General features: G+C 27.0%; 1 protein-coding gene across 4 annotated transcripts in view; it reads left to right on the forward strand.

Annotated features, from left to right (window-relative positions):
• vap (RAS p21 protein activator vap) overlaps nt 1–12716 on the forward strand; it is a 32917-nt gene extending 20201 nt beyond the window's left edge. For 2 of the 4 annotated variants that reach the window (XM_016072944.5, XM_016072946.5), the window contains exons 15-24: nt 1038–1210; nt 3317–3476; nt 3810–3952; nt 4225–4340; nt 8092–8178; nt 9267–9334; nt 9464–9561; nt 10207–10284; nt 10368–10490; nt 12380–12716. In XM_016072944.5, the coding sequence (XP_015928430.1) occupies nt 1038–1210; nt 3317–3476; nt 3810–3952; nt 4225–4340; nt 8092–8178; nt 9267–9334; nt 9464–9561; nt 10207–10284; nt 10368–10490; nt 12380–12457 (1124 nt within the window). In that variant the 3' untranslated portion in view covers nt 12458–12716. The remainder of the gene's footprint in view (nt 1–1037; nt 1211–3316; nt 3477–3809; nt 3953–4224; nt 4341–8091; nt 8179–9266; nt 9335–9463; nt 9562–10206; nt 10285–10367; nt 10491–12379) is intronic. The other 2 variants (XM_016072945.5, XM_071178616.2) reach the window with 1 other exon arrangement.
• The last annotated feature ends 8594 nt before the right edge of the window (nt 12717–21310 follow it).

Genomic DNA, 21310 nt, shown 5'->3' on the forward strand with positions numbered 1-21310 from the left:
ATTACATTCTTTTTATAAATTAACAATTCTGACAATCCATAGTTGCAATCAGAGAGAAAAGTTTGATCTTACATCTCTGAGGAAAAAGAAGAAGAAAAAAAATGAACAACTTCACCTTTTATAAGGGAAGAAGTCTGCCTGTCATTGTCTTTAAAACATATTCTCAAAAGACAGATTCTGCGTTCTAACAACTATTCATTAGTCATTAGCTAATGGCTTATCATGTCTCTCTGCCAAAATCAATTCAAAATCAGTCAATTTCAAAAGAGAAATCAGTATGTCACGAAATAATTACAATAACAAAAATTTAGTCAAAATTATTCAGAAACTAATGTTATTTGATCTTTTTAAACTTTATTATATATACCATTTACAATGGTGCAATAAGTAGTAGTTTTAATTGTGAGCTTCAAATAAGTTTTATTTGCTTACTTCATCTAAAGGCAGTTAGAAGCCACCTGGCTTAAAGTTGGCGAGACCGTCAGAACTTGCTGACGTGAATGCGCCAACATCTAACATGGAAACACGGCTATCCAATTCCAGCTTTGACATTAAAACAAATAATGGGTAATAATCATAGGTAAATTAAAAATTCAATTTCTATAATAAAATGCAATATCTATTTTGTTCTGTGTTGTTTTAAGAGTCTACTTATTTCAAGATATTACAATATTAAACATGCTCACACTTTAACTCTTGACACAATGTCTATTGTCCGATTTTAGAAAACTTTTTATGTTTTTTTTTGTTTAAGTATCCATAATTATCAGTGTTAAGTAACCTTTTTTGGAGTACTTAAAATCTTTTTATACACTAAATAAATGATAAAACTTTTGCAGTTATATATCATGACTCTTGTATTCTGTCTCAAACTTTCAATTTTTATTTTTACTTAAGTATTCTCACATGTCTAATTGAAAAACTTATCCCATGGATGTTGGTTAATTTTTAATATAATAATATATATTATTTAAATAAATAAATGCTTTGAATTTATTATCTGTATGTACTAGACAGTTTAAATTTTATTTTTTCAGCTGATGTTACAGTTGAGCTAGAAAATCTAATAAGCGGAGAGGAAGTCGAAGACTGGTTTCCCCTTGGTGGTTTGACACCTCCTATTAGAGAAGACTGGGGCTCATTGCGTGTCAGAATTAGATATATTCATGAAGTTATAATGCCATTAGCTGAATACAATGCTTTGAAAGAGGTATAAATTGTAGTGTAAATTTTAATTTCTTTATATTTATTTGCATAGTTTAAATTCTGTATGCTACAGAATTCAAAGTGAATTAAGTTTGAAAAATTTTTAATGCAGATAAAATTTAAAATTTTCTAATTTCATTTCGTTTTAGCTATTTCAAACTAAACTTGGTGAAAAAAAAATTGTAAAGAGGGTAAATGTTTTGTAGAATTACAATGTAAATGTATGTATATTTTCATATATAATATACATTACCCTACAATGATGGAAGAGACACTTCGGTTTTTGATATTATTTTGAATTTCTCAAGAAATACTTACACCCTATGCCAGAAAATCAAGCAATAAGCTTGTAACTTGTATCGATTGCTTTGGTTGTTATTTGCAATGATTGCATAAAATTTCATAAATCTAACTTAAATATTCATGGAGATATGAACATTTTCTTCAAATACTAATTTTTTTGTCTCATGTTTTTTATTATAACTTTAAAAATATTCAGTAAAACTAAAAAAAAAAAGTTTTTAATGCAATTTAAAATAATTATTTTTTCTCCGTAATTTTACAGTGAATCATGTTTGGCAACTAATGGAAAAAATATGATTTAAAGATCTTAAAAACGTAAAAAAGTTTCAAGCAATTTTCTAAGTAATTTTTGTACTTTTTAAATGTAAGTTCAAAACGAATGGGAGTTTTCCACATATTTATTTTGTTCTTGCTGTCCATTCATTATAAGGTAGTGTAATTTGCAATACAGCATAATAAAATTAGTGAAAAAGCCCTGATTATTTTGAGCTTTCTTTTGAAAAGTACAAAAATTGTCTAGAAAATTAATCGAAATTTTTTAGATATTTAAATAAAAAAAATTTTCCTCCATTAGTTGCCAAATACGATTCACTACAAAATAATGAAAAAATAATTTTAAATTTTTTCAGAGGGTGCACAGTACAAAAAAACTACTTTTAATACTCATATCTTGCATGCATTTTTTTTAAATATTTTTTTTTTAAATTTAAAAACATTAATTTTGTAATTGGTTTTAAATTGCTCAAAAAATTTTGTTTAATTTTTTTGAATATTTTTAAAGGTATAGCAAAAAAACATAAGACTAAAAAATTATTTTAGATAAAAATGTTCATATCTGCATAAGTAACACTAGATTAACGAAATTTTATACAGTCATTGCAAATAATAACCAAAGTAATCAGTACAAGCTTATTGCTTGATTTTCTGACATAGGGTGTTTATTATGAAAATATTTTGCAGTTTATGAAAGAAAATTTTTAAATTGCTTTATGTAAGATTTTATCTCATGGCTCTTTTAAGTTAGCACTTGTAAGTTCAGATAATTATTTCCTTTTCAGATAACAAATTTAATACAACAAAGGCTGTATTTTGGTGGTTGTTTCAAATTTGCTATCAATTTTTATTATTTCTCTTTGTGGTTGATTTTTGCTGTTTTGGTTCAGAATTTTAAACTAATGAAAATTATGAAATGAATAATTGAAAAAAATTACTAATTGCATGGTATAATTTAAAAAATAGATATTGAGATAAAATTATAGGTTAAAAAGCAAATGAGATAAGCTGGCTAGGAATTTTGTCCAGAAAAAAATAAATAAATAAAATAAAATGCTCTATTCATTGTCTAGCACTATATATTGTAAGAATAGTTGAAATTTAACAGAGTGTTATAAGTTTTTCATGTCTACTTCGTAGGGCATAGGGTGTTGAAAAATATTTGCTTTCTTTCATAATTTATTGTTTGTTCCACTAACCTCTGAAAACTTAACTTACATCATCTTATTACATAACATGAAAAATCACATGAATTAAAAACCTCAAAATGCCAAAAACTAAAAGTTTTTTTTCCTGAATATTGTAGTATAGTGTATTTTGATAAATTTAATTTAATTTTGCCTTGAATTTTAATATCTATATGTTATAATATTTCTGTTTGAGTATTTATATTTAACAAGACTATTTGTATGTAATTAAGTAAAGTAAACTAGGTAGTTTTATTGTTATGTACACGACTGTTTAGGATATCTATTTTATACTTTTTCTCCCTACAACCTCTATATAAAAAATCTGCAATTAATTATTTAAATAGCTTATTATGGAAGAAGATTTGGAGGTTGTTAGTGTCTTAGCTGATCTGTGCCACAGAGATAGAACGCCATTAGCCAATGCTGTTTTGCGAGTATTTAGGTATGAAAAGAAAGAAGCAATGCTCTTGAAGACAATGAATGATAGAGAAATTCAATTTGAAGGTAATTTTTTCTTTTATAATTCTGTCCTCAAATCAGATAGTTTCCACCAAATCATGTAATTTATGCCCTATGTAATTATGTTAGTCTAGTTGTGATAATTCTATTGACTTTATTCTGTGTTAAAAGGAAAAAGCGAATATATTAAATATGCTGAAATATTCTCTTTTTTGTGTGTTTTGTATAGCATCACTTTTTTAAAAGTCTTCATTTGTTTATATTTCTCACTACTATTTTTAAAATTGTTTTCTTTCAATTTTGAAAACAATTTAACAGAAAATATATTTTTATCTTTAGTAAAAATAATTGCTTGACTTACGTTTGAATTTGTTATAGAAGATACTACTACTTTATTCCGGTCGGCCTCTCTTACAACAACATTAATGGACCATTATATGAGATCAACTACTAATGGATTTTTACACCAAGCTGTACAAGATTTTATACTTAAAGTGATGGATAGTCGACAGTCTTGTGAGGTTTGTCCAACAATATATTACTGATTTTTTTTTCTATTTACATATATATACATGACTTTTGTTATATACCCATGATATGTATGCATGACCAATTAAAAGTAAACAAGTTCCTCTGTCCCTATTATACATTTTTGTTTAAAAATGTGAATATTTTGGTTATTAGCATTTTCTACTAACAAACACAAGCTGTGATATTTTTCATTAACTGAAAGTGCAACTGTAAATATATGAATGAAGGTATATCGTTTGCTGACCTTATGATTCTCTTTCAGTTGAATCCAAGCAAACTTGAAAGCCCAATTGAAGCTTGCACAAATGCAGAAAATATGTTGGGCCTTTTAGATGAAGTTATTGAATCGATATTTACCTCTATTGATTCATGTCCAAGGTACTATACTTTTTCCGATTTACTTTGAACTTTTTAACTATATTTCTTTCTCTTAATGAAATATAGTATATATAAATTATTTCGCTTAATTAAAATATATTAAACAGTACACTCTGTATTTGCCATTTGGTGCAAAAACTACTTAAAGTTACACAATAAAAACAATATATTCTGCAAACTAAACATAATATTTTCTCTACATCCTTCTTAATTTTTTAAAAATTAAAGTTGTAACAATCTTTAATTTTTCACAATCTTGCTTTAATAAATTCCGTCTAATTTTTTCAGAATGATTTATTAATAAATTAACATATTAAATAAAATACTTCGTAATATTAACATTTTTCTTGTACTCATCCTACACTTTATGAGAAAGCAAAAACATGCTGACCTGGAATTTGTATGATTTTTACCTGGAAAAATCAGGATAATTTGAAACATGATTTGAGTGGCCACCCTGCTTTCAGAATCAGCTGTCAAAAAATAAATATATATCTTATAGGTTACTGATTCTCAACGGGGGCGGTGAATTTGTTTTGGGCAGTAGGGGGGCGATGAGCATTCAAATTCATTTTTAAAACTTCTAAATAAAATTATTAAATTAAAATTAATGTAATAAATAAAGTAAATCAAAAATTAATATTAACGAAAAATAATTAAATTAATATAATAAATTAAAATTATCCAATACACCATTTGTACCAGCAGTAAGACGAACTTATACGACAACTATTCTCCAATCCGAACTATCGCAGGGCATGAGTGAGTTGTTTTTGCTTCTGACTTATTCAAGCCATTTGGCAAAAATTGAAGTACATGCGCTTTCAGAATGAATGTTTGATTCGATCAGTGTTTCTTATGATTATTTTCGTTCACTCCCTTTCAGTTTTTTCCCCAGTTTGATTCAATTTCATTGATTATTTGACCAGGTACTTGCGCGAATTTGTTCTTCAGCGTAAATTATCTATTAATTTTAAGATGTAGTTTATTTTCTTTCCTCTTTTGTATTTTGCTGCTGCCTACAGTGTCTGTTAATAAAAAAAAGTGTCGTCAATACAGTGTCACGTACTTGAAGTTCGGATTCACAACAATACGGTGTTGCAAGGGATTGATGAGGTGGCTGAAAACATTGAAGTTTCCTTATGCAAACTTTTGATGTCCAACGTATTTCACTTCAAGTTGATGAGTCAACCTTGAAAAATAATGAGGCTTTACTGTTGGCGTACTTCCGATTTATGAAGGAATGAAAAATTATTCAAGAGATGCTTTTTACAAAAAACCTGATTAAAGATGCCAAAGGTAAATCTATTTTTAATGCTGTCAAAGATTATTTTAAAGAGAAAAACATTCCTCTTTCGAATATTATGTCTGTTGCCACTGATGGAGCTACTGCAATGGTTGGTTGACATCGTAGATTTAACCCCGTTTAATTTTGAAGAGAGAGGTACCCCTCCCAAGACAGAGATACCTAGAAAACTCCTCCCATAATTGATGGCCAAGTACCAGATATTTTAGCTGTCCACTGCGAGATTCACAGACAGCATTTAGTTGGAAAAAATCTCAGAGACCATTTGCATCAATCATAGCAATATGTCGATCTCTGCTGTGATGAAAATTCGCAGTAATACTCTCAACGATTAATTATTCAGAGAGCTGTTCCAGAAAAACGATGAAAAATTCAATCACTTGCTACTACACACTGACATTCGCAAACTTTCCAAAAACGCCTATCTCAATAGGTTTTGGAATATTTTCGACTCTGTGCTTGAGTTCCTTGAATACATGACGGATTTATTTGTAAAATTTAATGCTGTTAATTTACAATTTCAAGGCGGCGAGCTCAATTTGATCACTACAAAATTAGCTATTTCTGCCTTTCTAAAAAAAACTCATTTTGCGGAAGCAGAATTTTGGTAGGAATAAGTTTAGCTAATTTCCAATCTTATCGAAATAAAGAATGGTGAAATTATTTCTGATGATACACAAGAATATTGTAATCACCTTGAGTCTTTGTACATTGAATTTTCTGACATTTTAAAGATGTTTTGCCTCTGGAAGTCCCTTAATGGGTTACAAACCCTTTTTTGAATATTGAAACAGCAGAGGTTCAGATTCAGAAGGAATTGGGAGAACTTTCAACTAATAAAACTTTGAAATTTTACAGAATTAACAGAATTTTGGCTTCAAGGTAGCATTTAATAGCCTTCCCTTCCTTCTACCTTGTGGAGCGAAGATTCAGTGATGTGACGTATCTAGTCACAAACAATTGACTCAAATTGTGCAAAGAGGGGACTTGCGTCTTCACCTCATTGAAAATATTGAACCGAACGTTAAGTAACTGGCCCTGAACCAAGCACAATCATCCCACTAACATAGTTACTTGATTGTTTCATTGATACTCCTTTTTAGAATAAGTTTTTTAACTATCTTATTAAGAATAAATGACTCTTATTAAGCATAGGTTTCTCAGGTGTATTTTTTTTTCATTTCCGTAATTATTTTGATTGTAACAAATAGATTGCAATTACTTGCCTTAAAAATGTTGTCTCTTTTAATTCAGCACACATCCCCTCCCCCCCCCCATGCTCTAAATAACTGGATTTTCACAAAGGGGCATGTTGAGATTTTTTCTGATCCTTAGGGGGGCGGCAACGTAAAAAAGGTTGAGAATCTATGTTATAGGTTTTCTTCAAATCCCACTCTCTCCTTAAAAAATCATTAAAAATGAGTATCAAATCAGTAATGTATGTTAGGTATAGAAATCAGTAATGCTTTAAAGGCCATTGAATATTTATTTTAGATTATGTTCAATATTTGGGAGTCAACATTTTAGATTTCTCAATGAATGACGAAAAATAGCCATTTTTTTTTGTATTGTAAAGATTGATATTAAGAAATATCACTAGAGTTCTTCTAACATGTTTTGAAATTACAAATTATTTGTTCCATACATGCTTAAAATGTGCTAAGGAATTTAGAAGTATGAATACTAATATATATATATATATATATATATATATATATATATATATATATATATATATATATATATATATATATATTAAACATATACTTAAAAGGAGAAGAGAATTAATAATTTATTTTTAAAAGTATTATTGTGTGCTAACTTTTTATATGATATAATATCTTAAAAATTACAAAAGAGAAAAAAATTACGTTTGTGTGCTTTTGTAAAAAATTTTCGTATGAAAAAATAGGCAATTAACAATACTGGGGAAATACGAAAATATACATGTCTTAAGCAAATTTAGAAATCTGACCCTTTTCAAATGTATCAAAAAAATTTTAATTAAAAATACGAAAAGTGACCAGGATCTTGTTAAGAGTATAAATTTTATCAGCAATATAATAGTATTATGTAACCAATCGGAACTAATAATTTTAATCTGAGAAGTCAAATTAATTAAATCTGTTTTTAGTCATCTCCTTGGTGAGAATTTAAACAGGTAACGGATAGCTGATCTCATTGCAATAAGCTCAAAGTTTTTACGGTAATTAGAAATTACTAGAAACTTTTTTAATTAGCCTGGAAGAGGGGAAATATACGTTCACTAAAAGTGACCAGTAATTTCAGCTTCTTGAATTATGAAATTCGGTAGTAAAATTTTTTCTTTTAATCTCATGTTTCATTTCATTGTAAAAGAGATCAATAAGTTTTATTGTCCCTGCCTTACCTTATACTTAAAATGTATGGTTCTGGTAATTTTGCTAATGTTATGAATATTTTTAGGACCTTGCGTTACATTTGTAGCTGTCTCCAAAAAAGTGTGATGGCAAAATGGCCTAATGATCCTTTGGTGAAAACTAGAGTTGTGAGGTATAGTAATGCATTTATTATTTAATTTTGAAAATTTATACATATTTTTTTTTCATTCATAGTTAGTTATTGAAGTTATTGATTTATAATAGCAATGAAACAAGATAATAAAAACATGTTACTGTAGATCTTATTAATGTGACATAATACAACTAAAGTTCTTCTGTTTTAATTTTTTCTGCTATTTATTATCATTTAGTTTTAAATTTATAATATTCTTTTTCAAGAAATTGAATTTCGATTATCAATGACTAATTTTTACTTGTAACAAAATTTCTTGAATTTGTCTGCAATTAAAATAGCCTTTAACATGCGAAGTGGTTTACGGGGACATTTTTCTATCAAAATTTTAATGTAAAGAAATTTCTTACTTATAGAAACTTGTTTGCTAATTGCTTTTAGTCGTAATGAGGAACTGATAAATGCTTCTTAACCCTTTCGCACCTAACGGGACACATACGTCCCAAGCAAATTTCAAAAAAGTCTTTTGGGACAGAAACGCTTCTCTGTCTAATGGGATGCTTTCCCATCTGTCCTGCCAATATTTTTTAAGATATTTTCTTTTGCAGAACATAGATGGCTCTACCGTACATAATGATGCCCTACTCATAGTTTATGCTACCAAAATTGTTCTGTTGCAAAAAAAACTCATCACGAAAGGGTTAAATAGATATATTCATTTTACATATTTCGAACATTAAAAGGAAAGTATAAGGAAAATATTTTGTCTCCTATAAATTATCTATCTTGGGAAGAAGATGTAAATGAGAAAAATATGGTTTCACGAGCTTTGTAGAGTGTCTTAGATAAATTTTTGATTAAAAGATCTTTCTTAATTTAAATTCTGTTATTTTTTTGTCTAAAGAAGCATAATTTATTTTGAATTCTATGTAATGAATTTATATTAAATGGTTTTTATAATATTATGTAATAACCTTTTGACATAGGTCTGTTATTTACACAACTAAGTGATGTGTTCAATCACTGATCACTAGCGTACTTATTTGTCATAATAACAATATTATGTTAATTGAATTATAAAATTCTTCCTCTTGTATTAAATATGAGTACCTGTTCTGTATTTCCAGTGGATTTATATTTCTTCGATTGCTGTGTCCAGCTATTCTCAATCCTCGCCAGTTTAACTTAATTAATGGTATGTAGAGTATATAATATTTTTTTTAATTGTTGTTTTTAACTTATATTCATATTTGTATTGCTTTTTTGAAGTTTTCAAAGGCATTTAATGTCTATTTTTTCTTAATTCCTTTAAATCTTTGTTTAGATACTCCATCTGAAATAGCTGCTAGAAGTTTAATATTAGTTGCTAAATGCTTGCAAAATCTCGCAAATTTGGTTGAATTTGGAGGCAAGGTAGTAAAAGTAAGTAGCCATTTGTACCTATTTCTGAGAGAGTTGAAATTTCATCAAGTTTACTTATTTTACTGGTAGTATGGTAAGTTTTACTGAACCTGAGACTAAATGTTCTACTAAATGAAATATATATAGTTATGCGTGATCCTCCTTAACCTAGCAAAATATAGAAACATACAAATTTTTTATTCGTATTCTGATGGGTGTGTTTTTCAAATTTCACTGTGAAATCTTTGGGAATCTAATTTGCTAAACTATATATTGCTTGATTCAATTTGAACTAAAGAAAAAAAACAAATGATTAATATTTTTTTTAGTAAAAATGACAACATTATGTATGCTAAGAGTGAAACTTTTAAAAAATGTTTTGTTGAAACTATTTTATAAAATTTAACTTTAAAAAAAAAAAATTTAGAAATTGATAAAATAAAATTGCTACTGTATAGTGTTTTTGAACTTCTTTTTTTTTTTCGGTAATTAATTTTTCATTTATTTTATTTTTCCTCTCCGATCCATCTTATATATTGCCCTCATAGTTTCTAACTAATAAGTATATTAGTGCTGAAAAAAAAATTATATGCGCCTAGATTAATAAAATGTTACTATTTGTTGTTTTTTTATTATTTATTAAAAAATGTATTCTATTTATTGTAGGAGCCTTGGATGGAAGTGATAAATCCTTTTATTCTAAAAAATAAGAACAGAATGATAAAGTTCCTTGATGATATATCGGTAATATTTTCCCCATTATGCTTATCTAACTACTAGTTATGCAACTAGTTATTTATTTTAAAATATTCTCTTTTTTTCTAAAGAATGTTCCAGAAAGACCTGAACCCGAGGAAATATTTTCTGGTGATCCATCTAGGGAATTAGCAACTCTTCATCATATTTGTGCAACTCATAAGGAAGAGTTACAAAATTTAAGCTTACAGCGGGTATGTCTAGAAATAAAGAAACTTTCTGTATGAGAGAAGACAATATGTAGATTTTGTATTATTTAACTGAATATAATTGTGTTGCATTAAATTCGCACTAGGTACCTTTTTTTAAGTGAATTTATCAGGGCTGCCATTGGCAACTACAAAAGTGACTTAAATGATTATTTTCTAGGGCAACTAATTTTGCAAAATATCTGCAAAACAACTATTTTGCAATCAATTGTAAAAAATCTACTACTTTTTTTACCAATTTGCATCTTAAAAAACTGATTCGCAATTTTATGTCCCTGTTGCAGCACAATTTAGAATTGGTTTCTTATTTGGTATGTCTGTTATCTATATTTGCCCTCGTGTACAAGTGTTTTTTTGTTTTGTTTTTTTCACTCCATTTGACCTAGTGTGATTACAATAAGATATTTCATTCCTTTGAAGTGTGATACAGCCTTGGACTATTGCAGGAATGAACAATCTTTGATCCTGTTGTAGTTTGTTTATGACGATTGCATGTTAATGTCAAATATACAGAATTCAACATTATAAGAAATTATGCTTCAATTTTTGTAGGATTTTTTTTTTTTTTTTTTTTTTTTGTGTTAACATGATGTTTAGTTCATATGAGTGTTCTTAGCTCATTGTTTTTAATGAGGAAGAAAAATTTTAAGAATTGTTTTTTTAAATAATAAATTATATATTTAGTGACAATGGTTTAATTAAAACTTATTTATTTTCTACGTGTTAAATTTTATTCATCAAGTAAAGATAACACATTAAATATATTTTTAGTTACCTAATTTTGACGAATCATTTATTTCACATAATTGTATTTAATTTAGGAAATGTGCTCAATATGATCCATACCATAATTGAATTTTACCAAGATCGCTGTTTTACTATTTTAAATAATTACTAGCAATTTTTACTAGCTTTTTTACTTTAATAATTACTAGCATTAATTACTAGTGATATTTATTTAAAAGTTCGTAAATTACATATTTTACTATTCATGCAGGACCCATCTATACTTTACTCTGAATGAGTTCTACAATTCAAGCTGTTATATTATTCCCATACCTCCAACTTGCCCTTTCATACATAACTTTATTAAGCTACTGAGTTTTCATTTTTCTGTGGATCCCAGAATTTCCGATTTATTTATTTTTTATACTACTCTTAGATTTCTTCTGAATATCTCTATTGCATCATTATTCTATCCTTTCCCACCCACAATATGATGGTCAACATTCATGTTAAACTTATTTTAATACAGTCTAACAAATTAAAAAGAAAGGAAGTCAAATTTTTTTGCATATTTAAATATTAAATAATAATAATTGGTGTTAATTAAAATATTTAAACTTCACATACAGTAACATAAGGACAGTTTTCGAACACTTCATTGATGGGAAGCAAGAAGGACTCTATTAAATACTTATGAGATATGTTTATCTTAAAAAAATGGAGTTGTTTAGCTGCTAATAACAAATATTAATGAAACTGTATTTGAATGATCTATGTTGAAATGAACATATGAAAAGAATCAAACAGTTAACTACTGACCAAAAAAATTCTGTTGCTCTTAATTCAATTTTTATTTTGGTATTGGAAAATTAAATAGTTAATAAAATATCAGTATAGTATTTAGCATAGTTTAAAAAGCATTGAATGTAATAATTTTGTTTTCTAGAACTACTTTTTTTAAAAGGTACAAAAGAATCTTGAATCTGAATCCTATCATTTTAATTGAATAAAAATTAAGTGAGTAGTTAAACTACTGTCAGATTTGCTAACATTTGTGTGACCAAATTTTTTTCTTGCTTGTTCTAGTTTCATTTATTAATTTTTTCTTCAAATTAGTAGCATTTCATTTATTCCAATTTTATTTACAGCCTATTCTCAAGAAATTGGTCACTGTTACAGATATGCTTTCCAAGCATAAACAGCACTACACTGAAATGCTGAGATAGTATTATCGCTGCAGAAGTAATTCCACCATATGAATTTGAATAGATCTGAAGGACAACTGTCTAGACTACATTTCTGTAGGGGAGAAACAAAGGAAGAAAAAAGTAAATAAACTTTTCTCAGTATTGCTTAGTTCTCTCATTATGTGGCATATTACGACCAATAAATGCCAGCAGGATCTGGCTCGAAGAGAAGTGAAGATTAATTTCCTATCAAGCCCAGCTTCTCCAAATGCCTCTTGCTAAAGGATTCAGACTGGTTGTTGAAAAGAGAAAAGATAACTAAAAAAAAAAAAAAAAAAAAAAAAAAGAGCTTGCATCTTCCTTACATTGGTAATTAAAAAAGACTGTATGTAAGTAATGCAATAGCTCTTTCTCATGGTGCTGTGTTGTGAATGCAAATGTAAATTTTTGACTTCCAATACTGAGCCCTGTGCGGAAAAGATTCACATTTTTGTATTATTGACTTTCAAATGGCCCGGTTTCAGTTTAGTCATCTGAATGTAATAAAACCTTTTACATTATCCCACCAAATTCCAGGTGATTACTCAGGTTGGAAGATGTGTTGTACTGAAAAACATATTCATATTTTGATGTTTTATTTTTGTAAAGTTCAGAGGGTTGCAAGATTTTTTTTCCTCTTAAATGTTATTTAATTATTTTATTAACTATTTTTAGTAGTAAATCAAAATCTTTTAAGAAAATCAATGTTTTTAAATGGAATCTTTTCAAACAATCTCAGACGTGTCACCACATGAGTGGATCTTTTATACTTGTTAAGAATTTAATTGTTAAGAGAAAAAGATCTTGAAAAACTGCTAAAAATATGTGATTTCTAATTTCAAAAACTTTTAATGCTTAGAATATATATATTTTTAATATGCTTTAATTAAGATATAATTTTAGTGTGTGAATTCAAAAGATACAGGTTTTTCTGTTGTCCATCTTTAATCTAATATTTAGATACTTCAAAATAATAAAGTAAAAAAAAATATTTATACACATTAGGGATCCCAAATTATTCTTAAACAAAAGTTATTATCGAAATCAAGGAAATCACTATTTGAGAAAATGGAGATAAAAGCATCATAATCTGTTTGATTCTTCTTCTTTGAAGACTCCACAATCCTTTGTGGGCCAAGGTTTTCTTCAGAATCTTTTTTCATTCTACTCTCTTCCTCGCCAGGGTGTTCCAGTTGTTCACTTTTAGTCTGGGTCTGCCTCTGGTTCATGTTCCAGCTAATTTAGAATGAGAAACTAAGGCTGTTAGGGAGGGTAGGTCCATTTAGCGGATGTTATCAGCAAATTTGATGTGGTTTATTTAGATTGATAATTTTTTCCTCTCTATACAGCTCATTGTATCTGTGTCTTCATGTACCATTGTTATTCGCTGCACCCAAAATCCTTTTCATAACTTTTCTATCAAAGATAGTAAATTGTCATAACGAGGCTTCTAAACCATATATGAGCAAAAGTCTAATAATTTTATATAACATGATTTTTTTTTTTTTTTTTAATTTTAACTCATTTTGATTGTAGAAAATTTCTTAATCCATAAAGACAACAATTAGCTGCAACAATGCCTCCTTTTATTCTTAGTATCTAAATTGTTATGTCTGTTCACATTTGATTTAAAGTAGTTGAAGTCATTGATAGATACAATTTATAAGGAATTAAAATTAATTGAGAGATCTTACATACAAATATATATATTTTGTTTCGTTTTCTTTAATAATTCTGCGTATTTTTGCTGTTGTTCTTTTAATAACAGTATATATCTCTATAATGCATTTTTAGCTAAAGCAATAATGACAATATCATCAGCATAGCCAAGAATTTAAATAGTTCCTCCAGTTTTAATACTAGAAACCCAGATAGACCATTTTAAGGCAGATTGAAAAGAAAACAACCAAATAGCGTACAACCTTGTTGTACGCTATAGCATTTGCCAATTAGTACTACTATAGGCCGCTTTAAAGTCACTATAAAGATAGTGTGCAAATCTATTCCATATTCTCTAGATTTTTTTAAAAAAACTGCTGTATTGACCAAGAAAAAAAAGGCAAAGCACACGGCAAAGGTCATCGTTAGAAATGACTTTAAGTTTTAACTGATATTGTTACAGGCTTCAATATTCATCTACCTTCTTCAAAAGTTATTAATTGCATTTTTATTTATCCTATCTTAAATATTAATTTGTGATCCCCAATGTGTATCTATATCTCTGTTTTACTTCATTTTATTCAATGATTCTAAAAATTTATGTAAGGATTTTATATTCCCTGATAATTAAATTTTTTTTAATTATTTAGTATAAAGTATTAAAATTGGTTTTACCTATTCAGACCTGGCAAATTTTGTAATTTCTGTACATAAAATTTTAAAATTTCCTTTAAGTAATTCAGTACGTTTACAAGCAGTTTTGCGGGTTTATAGAGCTAATTTCTTTTGCGAACTAGATGAGTATCAGATTCATCTGGGCAGAGTTTAACAATCTATGCATTATTACAGGGTTAGTGAAAATATGTGAAACAAGTTTTCCTTCTTTTTTTTTATTTTTTATTTATTTATTATAGATATTTTGTAAATACTTAGATTCTTCTTTTTACTAGTATCATTAAAATTGATCATGGGAGTTGGATGTTTTATTTATTATTTTTTTTAAACTATCAAATATTTCATTAATATTATTATTTTGATGAAATATCTCACAGTTATGTTTAGAAAATAGAAATGTATTAATTCTAAATTTCTTAATTGATTTATTGATTCACCAATTTTGCAACTATCTAGATGCATATTAAGTCAATGAATTTAAAATGTTTGTTTTTAACCTTATTAGGAATGCTTATAAATTTAAATTGTTTTGTATGTTCTTTAATTATTTTCCATATTAAAAAAATCATTCATTTTAATAATATTTAAAAATATTAATAATTCTATAAACAATTCTGTTATATTAAATAAGGTGTAAAATTAACAAACAATTGATTAATATGTAGCATAAAAGACTTAAGAGTATAACCAAACAATGTAAATTAAGTGTCTTGTGCATTTTATTCCAATATGTGCATGTTGAGATTGTAAAATAGATAAAACTCATAAATTGTCTCTTAAGCTGTATAAAAATTGCTAATATATCTAATTTCAAATAATTGCAAATGCTATTAAATATATTCCATTGTTATTTTGTTTTGACTACATTGTTCATTTGATGAGCTTAATATTGGGTAAAAACTAAATGTTTTTGTGTGTAACATAGCATACATTAATCCTAGTTCATTACCCTTTTATTCCTGCTTTTAAAATATGTTTTAGGTTTAAAAAAATTTTGTGTATTTTAAATTTCATTGAAGCACCATGCAGTTAAAAAAATATATTTTGTCCTAATTGTGCGGTGTTATATATCTTTGTTTAAAGTATGTGTTTTTAATGTGGAATTTAAACTTAAGGTTTTTTGTGAAAGGTTTATCAGTTCAAGTCAGCAATTGTTGTGATACATATATGAAAAATAAAAATTTGTCTAGCTAAGTAGTATGCAATTGCCAAAATAAATGCACAGTAAAACAAAATTTCATACTCCTTTCCTCTCTGTAGCTTAAAGAATCAAATAATTTTTAACTTTGTATAGAATTATCAATTTGCTTGCATAAAGAAACGCAATTAATGAGTGTGAAATATTGAATCTATGTATTTGCGTTTGAAATGAAATACTCTAATTTAAAATCTACTGATTCTTTGCCTATAAATAACAATTAATCAAAAATTGTATGCTTGTACTCCAAAAGAAACAAAAACTTTCTAAAATTTTAAGAAATTTTATCACATTACATAAATTTTTAAAATCTTTCTATGACATTTTTGTTTGTTACAAATTGCCTATCAAATTCCATCAAATACAATAATTTTAGTGACATGGCAATTATAAATTTTCAAACTAATTAGGTAACATTTCCATTTTTCCCCTAATGAGTTCTTTTTATATTTTGCATCAATATAATTTTTGAACTGAAAAGTGTATAAAAAAAAACTCTGGAAGTCATTTCATAAAATATACAAGTACTTTCTTTTGATTATCATCAAGGTAAGCTAAAACTTAATTTATATTTTTTTTAAAAAGGTTTTCATATTAATTTTCCTGTTATAGATAATCAAAATTACTTTTCAAATATTATTTTATTAATAAATAGTTCACAAAAAAAAAACATTAAAATTCAAGGTTTATTAAAAAAAAAAGTAAGAATTGTTTTCTTAAGCATTATGTTTTTGCCTTGGAAATGTTTTTTTTTTTTTTTTTTTTTTCCTTTTGGATTTCTAGTTACAGTTTTTTTATTTTTTTTTATTGAAGTACTTATGCTTGTTTTTACTTCTAAGCTTTGAACTGCTTTTTTTTTAAATTTATTTGTGATAATAGTAGCAGTATGTAATTAGTCAAATACTATAATAATAATAATTTTAAGTATAAAATTTTGAAGTACATATCTTCACAGATCATGTCATAAAATACTTGTTTATTTAAAGCTTTCTCTAAATTCAATAAAAAGTTATTAAACTACAGAGTTGTAACAATTGTACTAAAAACACCTTAAAACTCTGTAACAACACTGCCTTTAGGATCTATGCAGACTTGTTTTAAATATGCCTTTAAAAATTTAATAATAATGCTTATTTAGACTGCTATGTAATGAAAAAATAATTGCAATAAAATATTGTAGTGAGAATCTAGCAAATTATTTTAGCAGTGAAAATCAATTTAATTCCTTAATATTTAACTTGCCTTTTAAAACATTAATTTCATTTGTTATTGTAAAAAAAAAAATTTTATCATTAAATTTATTAACATTATGAATAACTTTTTTCAAAAATTAATTTTTGTATCCTGAAATTTTCCTCTTTCTAGCTACAATTCTTGTGTTTGCTAGTAATATTTACCAAGTACAATTTAGATTAAATGCAAAAGATAATTTTACTATTTAATAAAATGTTTACATTAAACGCAATGCCTTTTTCACTGTCACTCTTTATTTTTTGAAAGTTAAGAACTGCAGTGCAATGCATCAAAAACAACGAATCGTATTCTGTTTAGTTATGACTTTTGTCTTGTCATGTGTTTTGTAATAATGGGTTGTAATATATTTTTCTATGCCTGATACATCTTGATTTACTTTGTGATAATTTAAATGTCATTTGTACCTAATCATTTAAAGTATTTCATGTGAGTGCCATTTTCTTTCTATATGAAAAAACTGCTCAAAAAATAAGCGCACCATCGTGAGAATCTAAAATCTTTTTTGTACAGGGCTCTTTCATTTTCACCTGTAAATACTTGTTTTATTTGCCAAACATTGCTAATTTATTTTGTTTGCCCAGTTTTAGAGACTTAAAGTAATTTTTTTATATTAATGTACATTTAAATATATATATATAAAATCACTGTCTAACTACTCATTTGTACTATCAGACTTAAGAGTATATATATATATATATTAGATATTCTTGCAAACTTTATTTTCTACTATGTTTATTTCTTCAAAATTTGCAAATGTTATTGTTTTAACAAATAGCTATCTATGCATTTTATCATGTTATGTTGCATTTTTTAACTGTGCTTTTTTCTTGATCTTGAGAATTGTTACTTAATAATTTATATGAAGTGGCTTACTCTCAGAGTGTAACTGCACATTTATAAATATTCTTCATGTTCTGAATTTCATTTTTAGTTAAAATGTTAAATATTTATAGTGACTTTATAAGAATATATGAGCATTTGAGATTTGTATATATTGTATGACATACAAATTTGTTACTGTAGATGATGTATTTCAGATCAGACATTTTACTTAAAGCTTTTCCCTTAAGTGAACTGAATGTATCAATTATATCAGGGATGGCCAACAAGTGGACAATTTTTTTCTATCTTATATTTGCATTTAAAAAGAAACAGTAATATTTGATAAGTATTACAATTTTGTGTTTGCTTATTAACTTTATTCAAGAGGTGAGAAAGAAAAAAAATCTTCTTTCAAACTATTTTGTTACATCTGCATTTCATAATACATTTTGGACCTTTTCCATGTAAGCCAAAAAATATGTCCTGCTTTTCTTAAGCTTTAATGCAGAGTAATATTTTACACCCTTAATTTTAAACTCCTGGTCTGATTCATATGTCTCGGGGGAAAGAGTGTTATACCCCATTGAGGTGACCCAGGTCTAAATCCCAGCAGTAGCTGATTGATATGAATTCTGCTCCTAGCTCACAATGCTACATAAAATATACTCAGTGGCAGAATCCCCTTGTCTTCGAGCTAAGCGTGGAAGGTTTTCGTATTTTTCCTCTCCACGAAACACAGGTTAGTTCCATCAAAAAGTCCTAAGCAGAGGCTAGTTTGCCCTAATACTTAATCCAGTTTTTTTGTCATCTGTGTTTGGTTCAAGATTGCAAGGCTTCAAAGTTAAACATTGATAGTTCTAAATTCAGAATTGGGTCGGTTATTTAGCGACTGGTCTATATATATAAACTCTTTCTCTCTACTAATTTATTAAAATATATTCAGGACTATCTCACATTCTTAAAAATTTTTGTTGGTTGAAAAATTAAGTTTTTATTATTCGTTTAAAATTGATTAGACTTAGAGTAAATTTGAGTGAAAAAATTCATTAATGACTTCAGAAGGTTGAGTAATGCAGTTTATTTATTTTTAAATGGTTCTTGTACTGTACTGTCATTTAAATGAGTTGATGATGGCAGAGTAAAGAATAGTAGTTATCTCAAAGATCTGATGTAGTATGCTCAAAGATAGCATTAGCCCACTCTGAGTTGGCCAGCCCTGAATTATGTAATAATTTGCAAGAAGAAAAATATTTTAAAACATCAACACCTATTTTGATTATGGAATTTCATACACAACTGATCATGTTTGCTTGTTAATCTTTAACAGTTTTTTTTTTTTTTTTTTAATTTGGTTAATTTTTGATGCAATTGTAAAATAGTGTTGAATATTCTTCTATGATAAACATCATTTGTTGATAAAAATGAATTAGTTAACATATGAATTATAACAGAATAATATTTTACTTAAAATTGTTGGATTAAAAATAATTTGTGTTAACTTGTTAACACTTAGCTAATAGTAAGTAGGGTGGTTCTTAAAATAGAATTGAAAAAATGTATGCAAATTGTTATTTGCTTCAGTTTCATCCTAATATTTCTCTCTTTTTCATAGAATAACTTCATTCTATGACAGTGTTTAAAGGTAGCTCAAGAATAATATTTTAACTACATATTTCAGTTTAATCGATGCATTTTGTATACTATGACGGAAAATGAAATGTTGTGCTATATAAGAGCTAGACAGTTTGTGTTTCGTATTAATATTTAAATGCATCTTAGATACCAAATATTAATTTGTACTAAGGCAAATTTATATGGTAGAGATAAGGCGGATGCAGTCTGAAAACTTGGATCTTACGTGGCTAGAACTTATGCAAAATGTTAACTTTTTTTTAATGCTTTTAAACAAATATTTGGTTCAGTTATTAAGTATAAAACATAACTATTTTTAACAGTTATGAAAGTAAAGTAGAATTAATCAATTATCTAAGTCCAAAGTTCTTAATCATTTTTTATAAACTCTATTCCATTGCTAATATTAACATGATTCAAAAAGGAAAAAAAAAAAGAGTAATAAAAAGGTACAAATGAATAAGCTGTATAACAATGAAGTCATTTTCATTGCTAATTCATTAGTTTGCTGAAGCAAGTTCATTATCTTTTCAAACAATCATCAGAATGGGTTAAAACTGACATTTTCACGCATACTCTATGAAGTTGTTATGCTTAATGATATACAGTATAATAGTATTTTCTACTGTTATGACATATTTTTAATGAATTATTGTTGAACCTTACAACCATTTATTTAGTCTACAAATGGTGATACAATTCATAAAAGCAGGGTGGCTCTAATCCTACTAAATGCCCAATAAGTTCGAAAAGATTGCTTCATCGTTCCGACATCTGTTAATTAATTAAAATTGAAACAGAATTAGATATATATTGTTCTTGAATAACCCAAAATTCTCTGTTCCAAACAAAAATCAATTTATTAAACTCTTTTTTTTTTTTGTATTAAAAAAGTAGAAGTTCAGAGACAATAGATATTTGAAGTAGAAAATATGTCTGTGCAATTAAGTAAACAGTGCTCAACAAGATGCAATTGCAACATTATTCTTAACGATTTAAATGATATGATTTGCAAAGACCTAGCAATTTTAATTACTATTTATACTGTATACAACTGCCAAAAGAAGTGACGAAAAGTTACCCTCACCTTTTAACCAAGGTTAAAAGTATAAGTACAGCTCTGATTGCTAGCAAAATGTAGCTAATTACTATTTTTAGTTTAAAAATTTTCAAAGGAACAATATAGTTATGTCTCTTTCTTGAATACATGTACAATTTTTTTTTTATATAGATTTCTTAAAACAAAATAGCAATGAGTTACCGATAAATACTATTTGTTTATGCCTAATAACAAAATTTGAAGAATAAGGACCACCCTATTGAATAGTCATAAATGAAACTAATTTTCTAGTCTACTTATAACTTCATGTTTATGTAATTAAAACTGTTTTGAACTTAACTATTGTGTAATTTATTTTTGCACTGTTTCTTTTAACTATAATTTGTCATAGAACTTTTCAGTGATGGGTTTGCCTCAATAAAGCATTATTGAGGCAAACAATACCCTCAAAAACTATTATAATTGAAATGCAACAACTATTGAGAAAGTTAAGTGAACACATATTTATAGCTTTTCCTATCAGTGCAAGAAAAAAAAAATCATGTTAATAGTA

The sequence above is a fragment of the Parasteatoda tepidariorum genome, chromosome 6 (genome assembly GCF_982258835.1).
Source record: "Parasteatoda tepidariorum strain Cologne lab strain chromosome 6, Ptep-v5.0, whole genome shotgun sequence".
In the NCBI taxonomy this organism is placed as follows: Eukaryota; Metazoa; Arthropoda; class Arachnida; order Araneae; family Theridiidae; genus Parasteatoda; species Parasteatoda tepidariorum.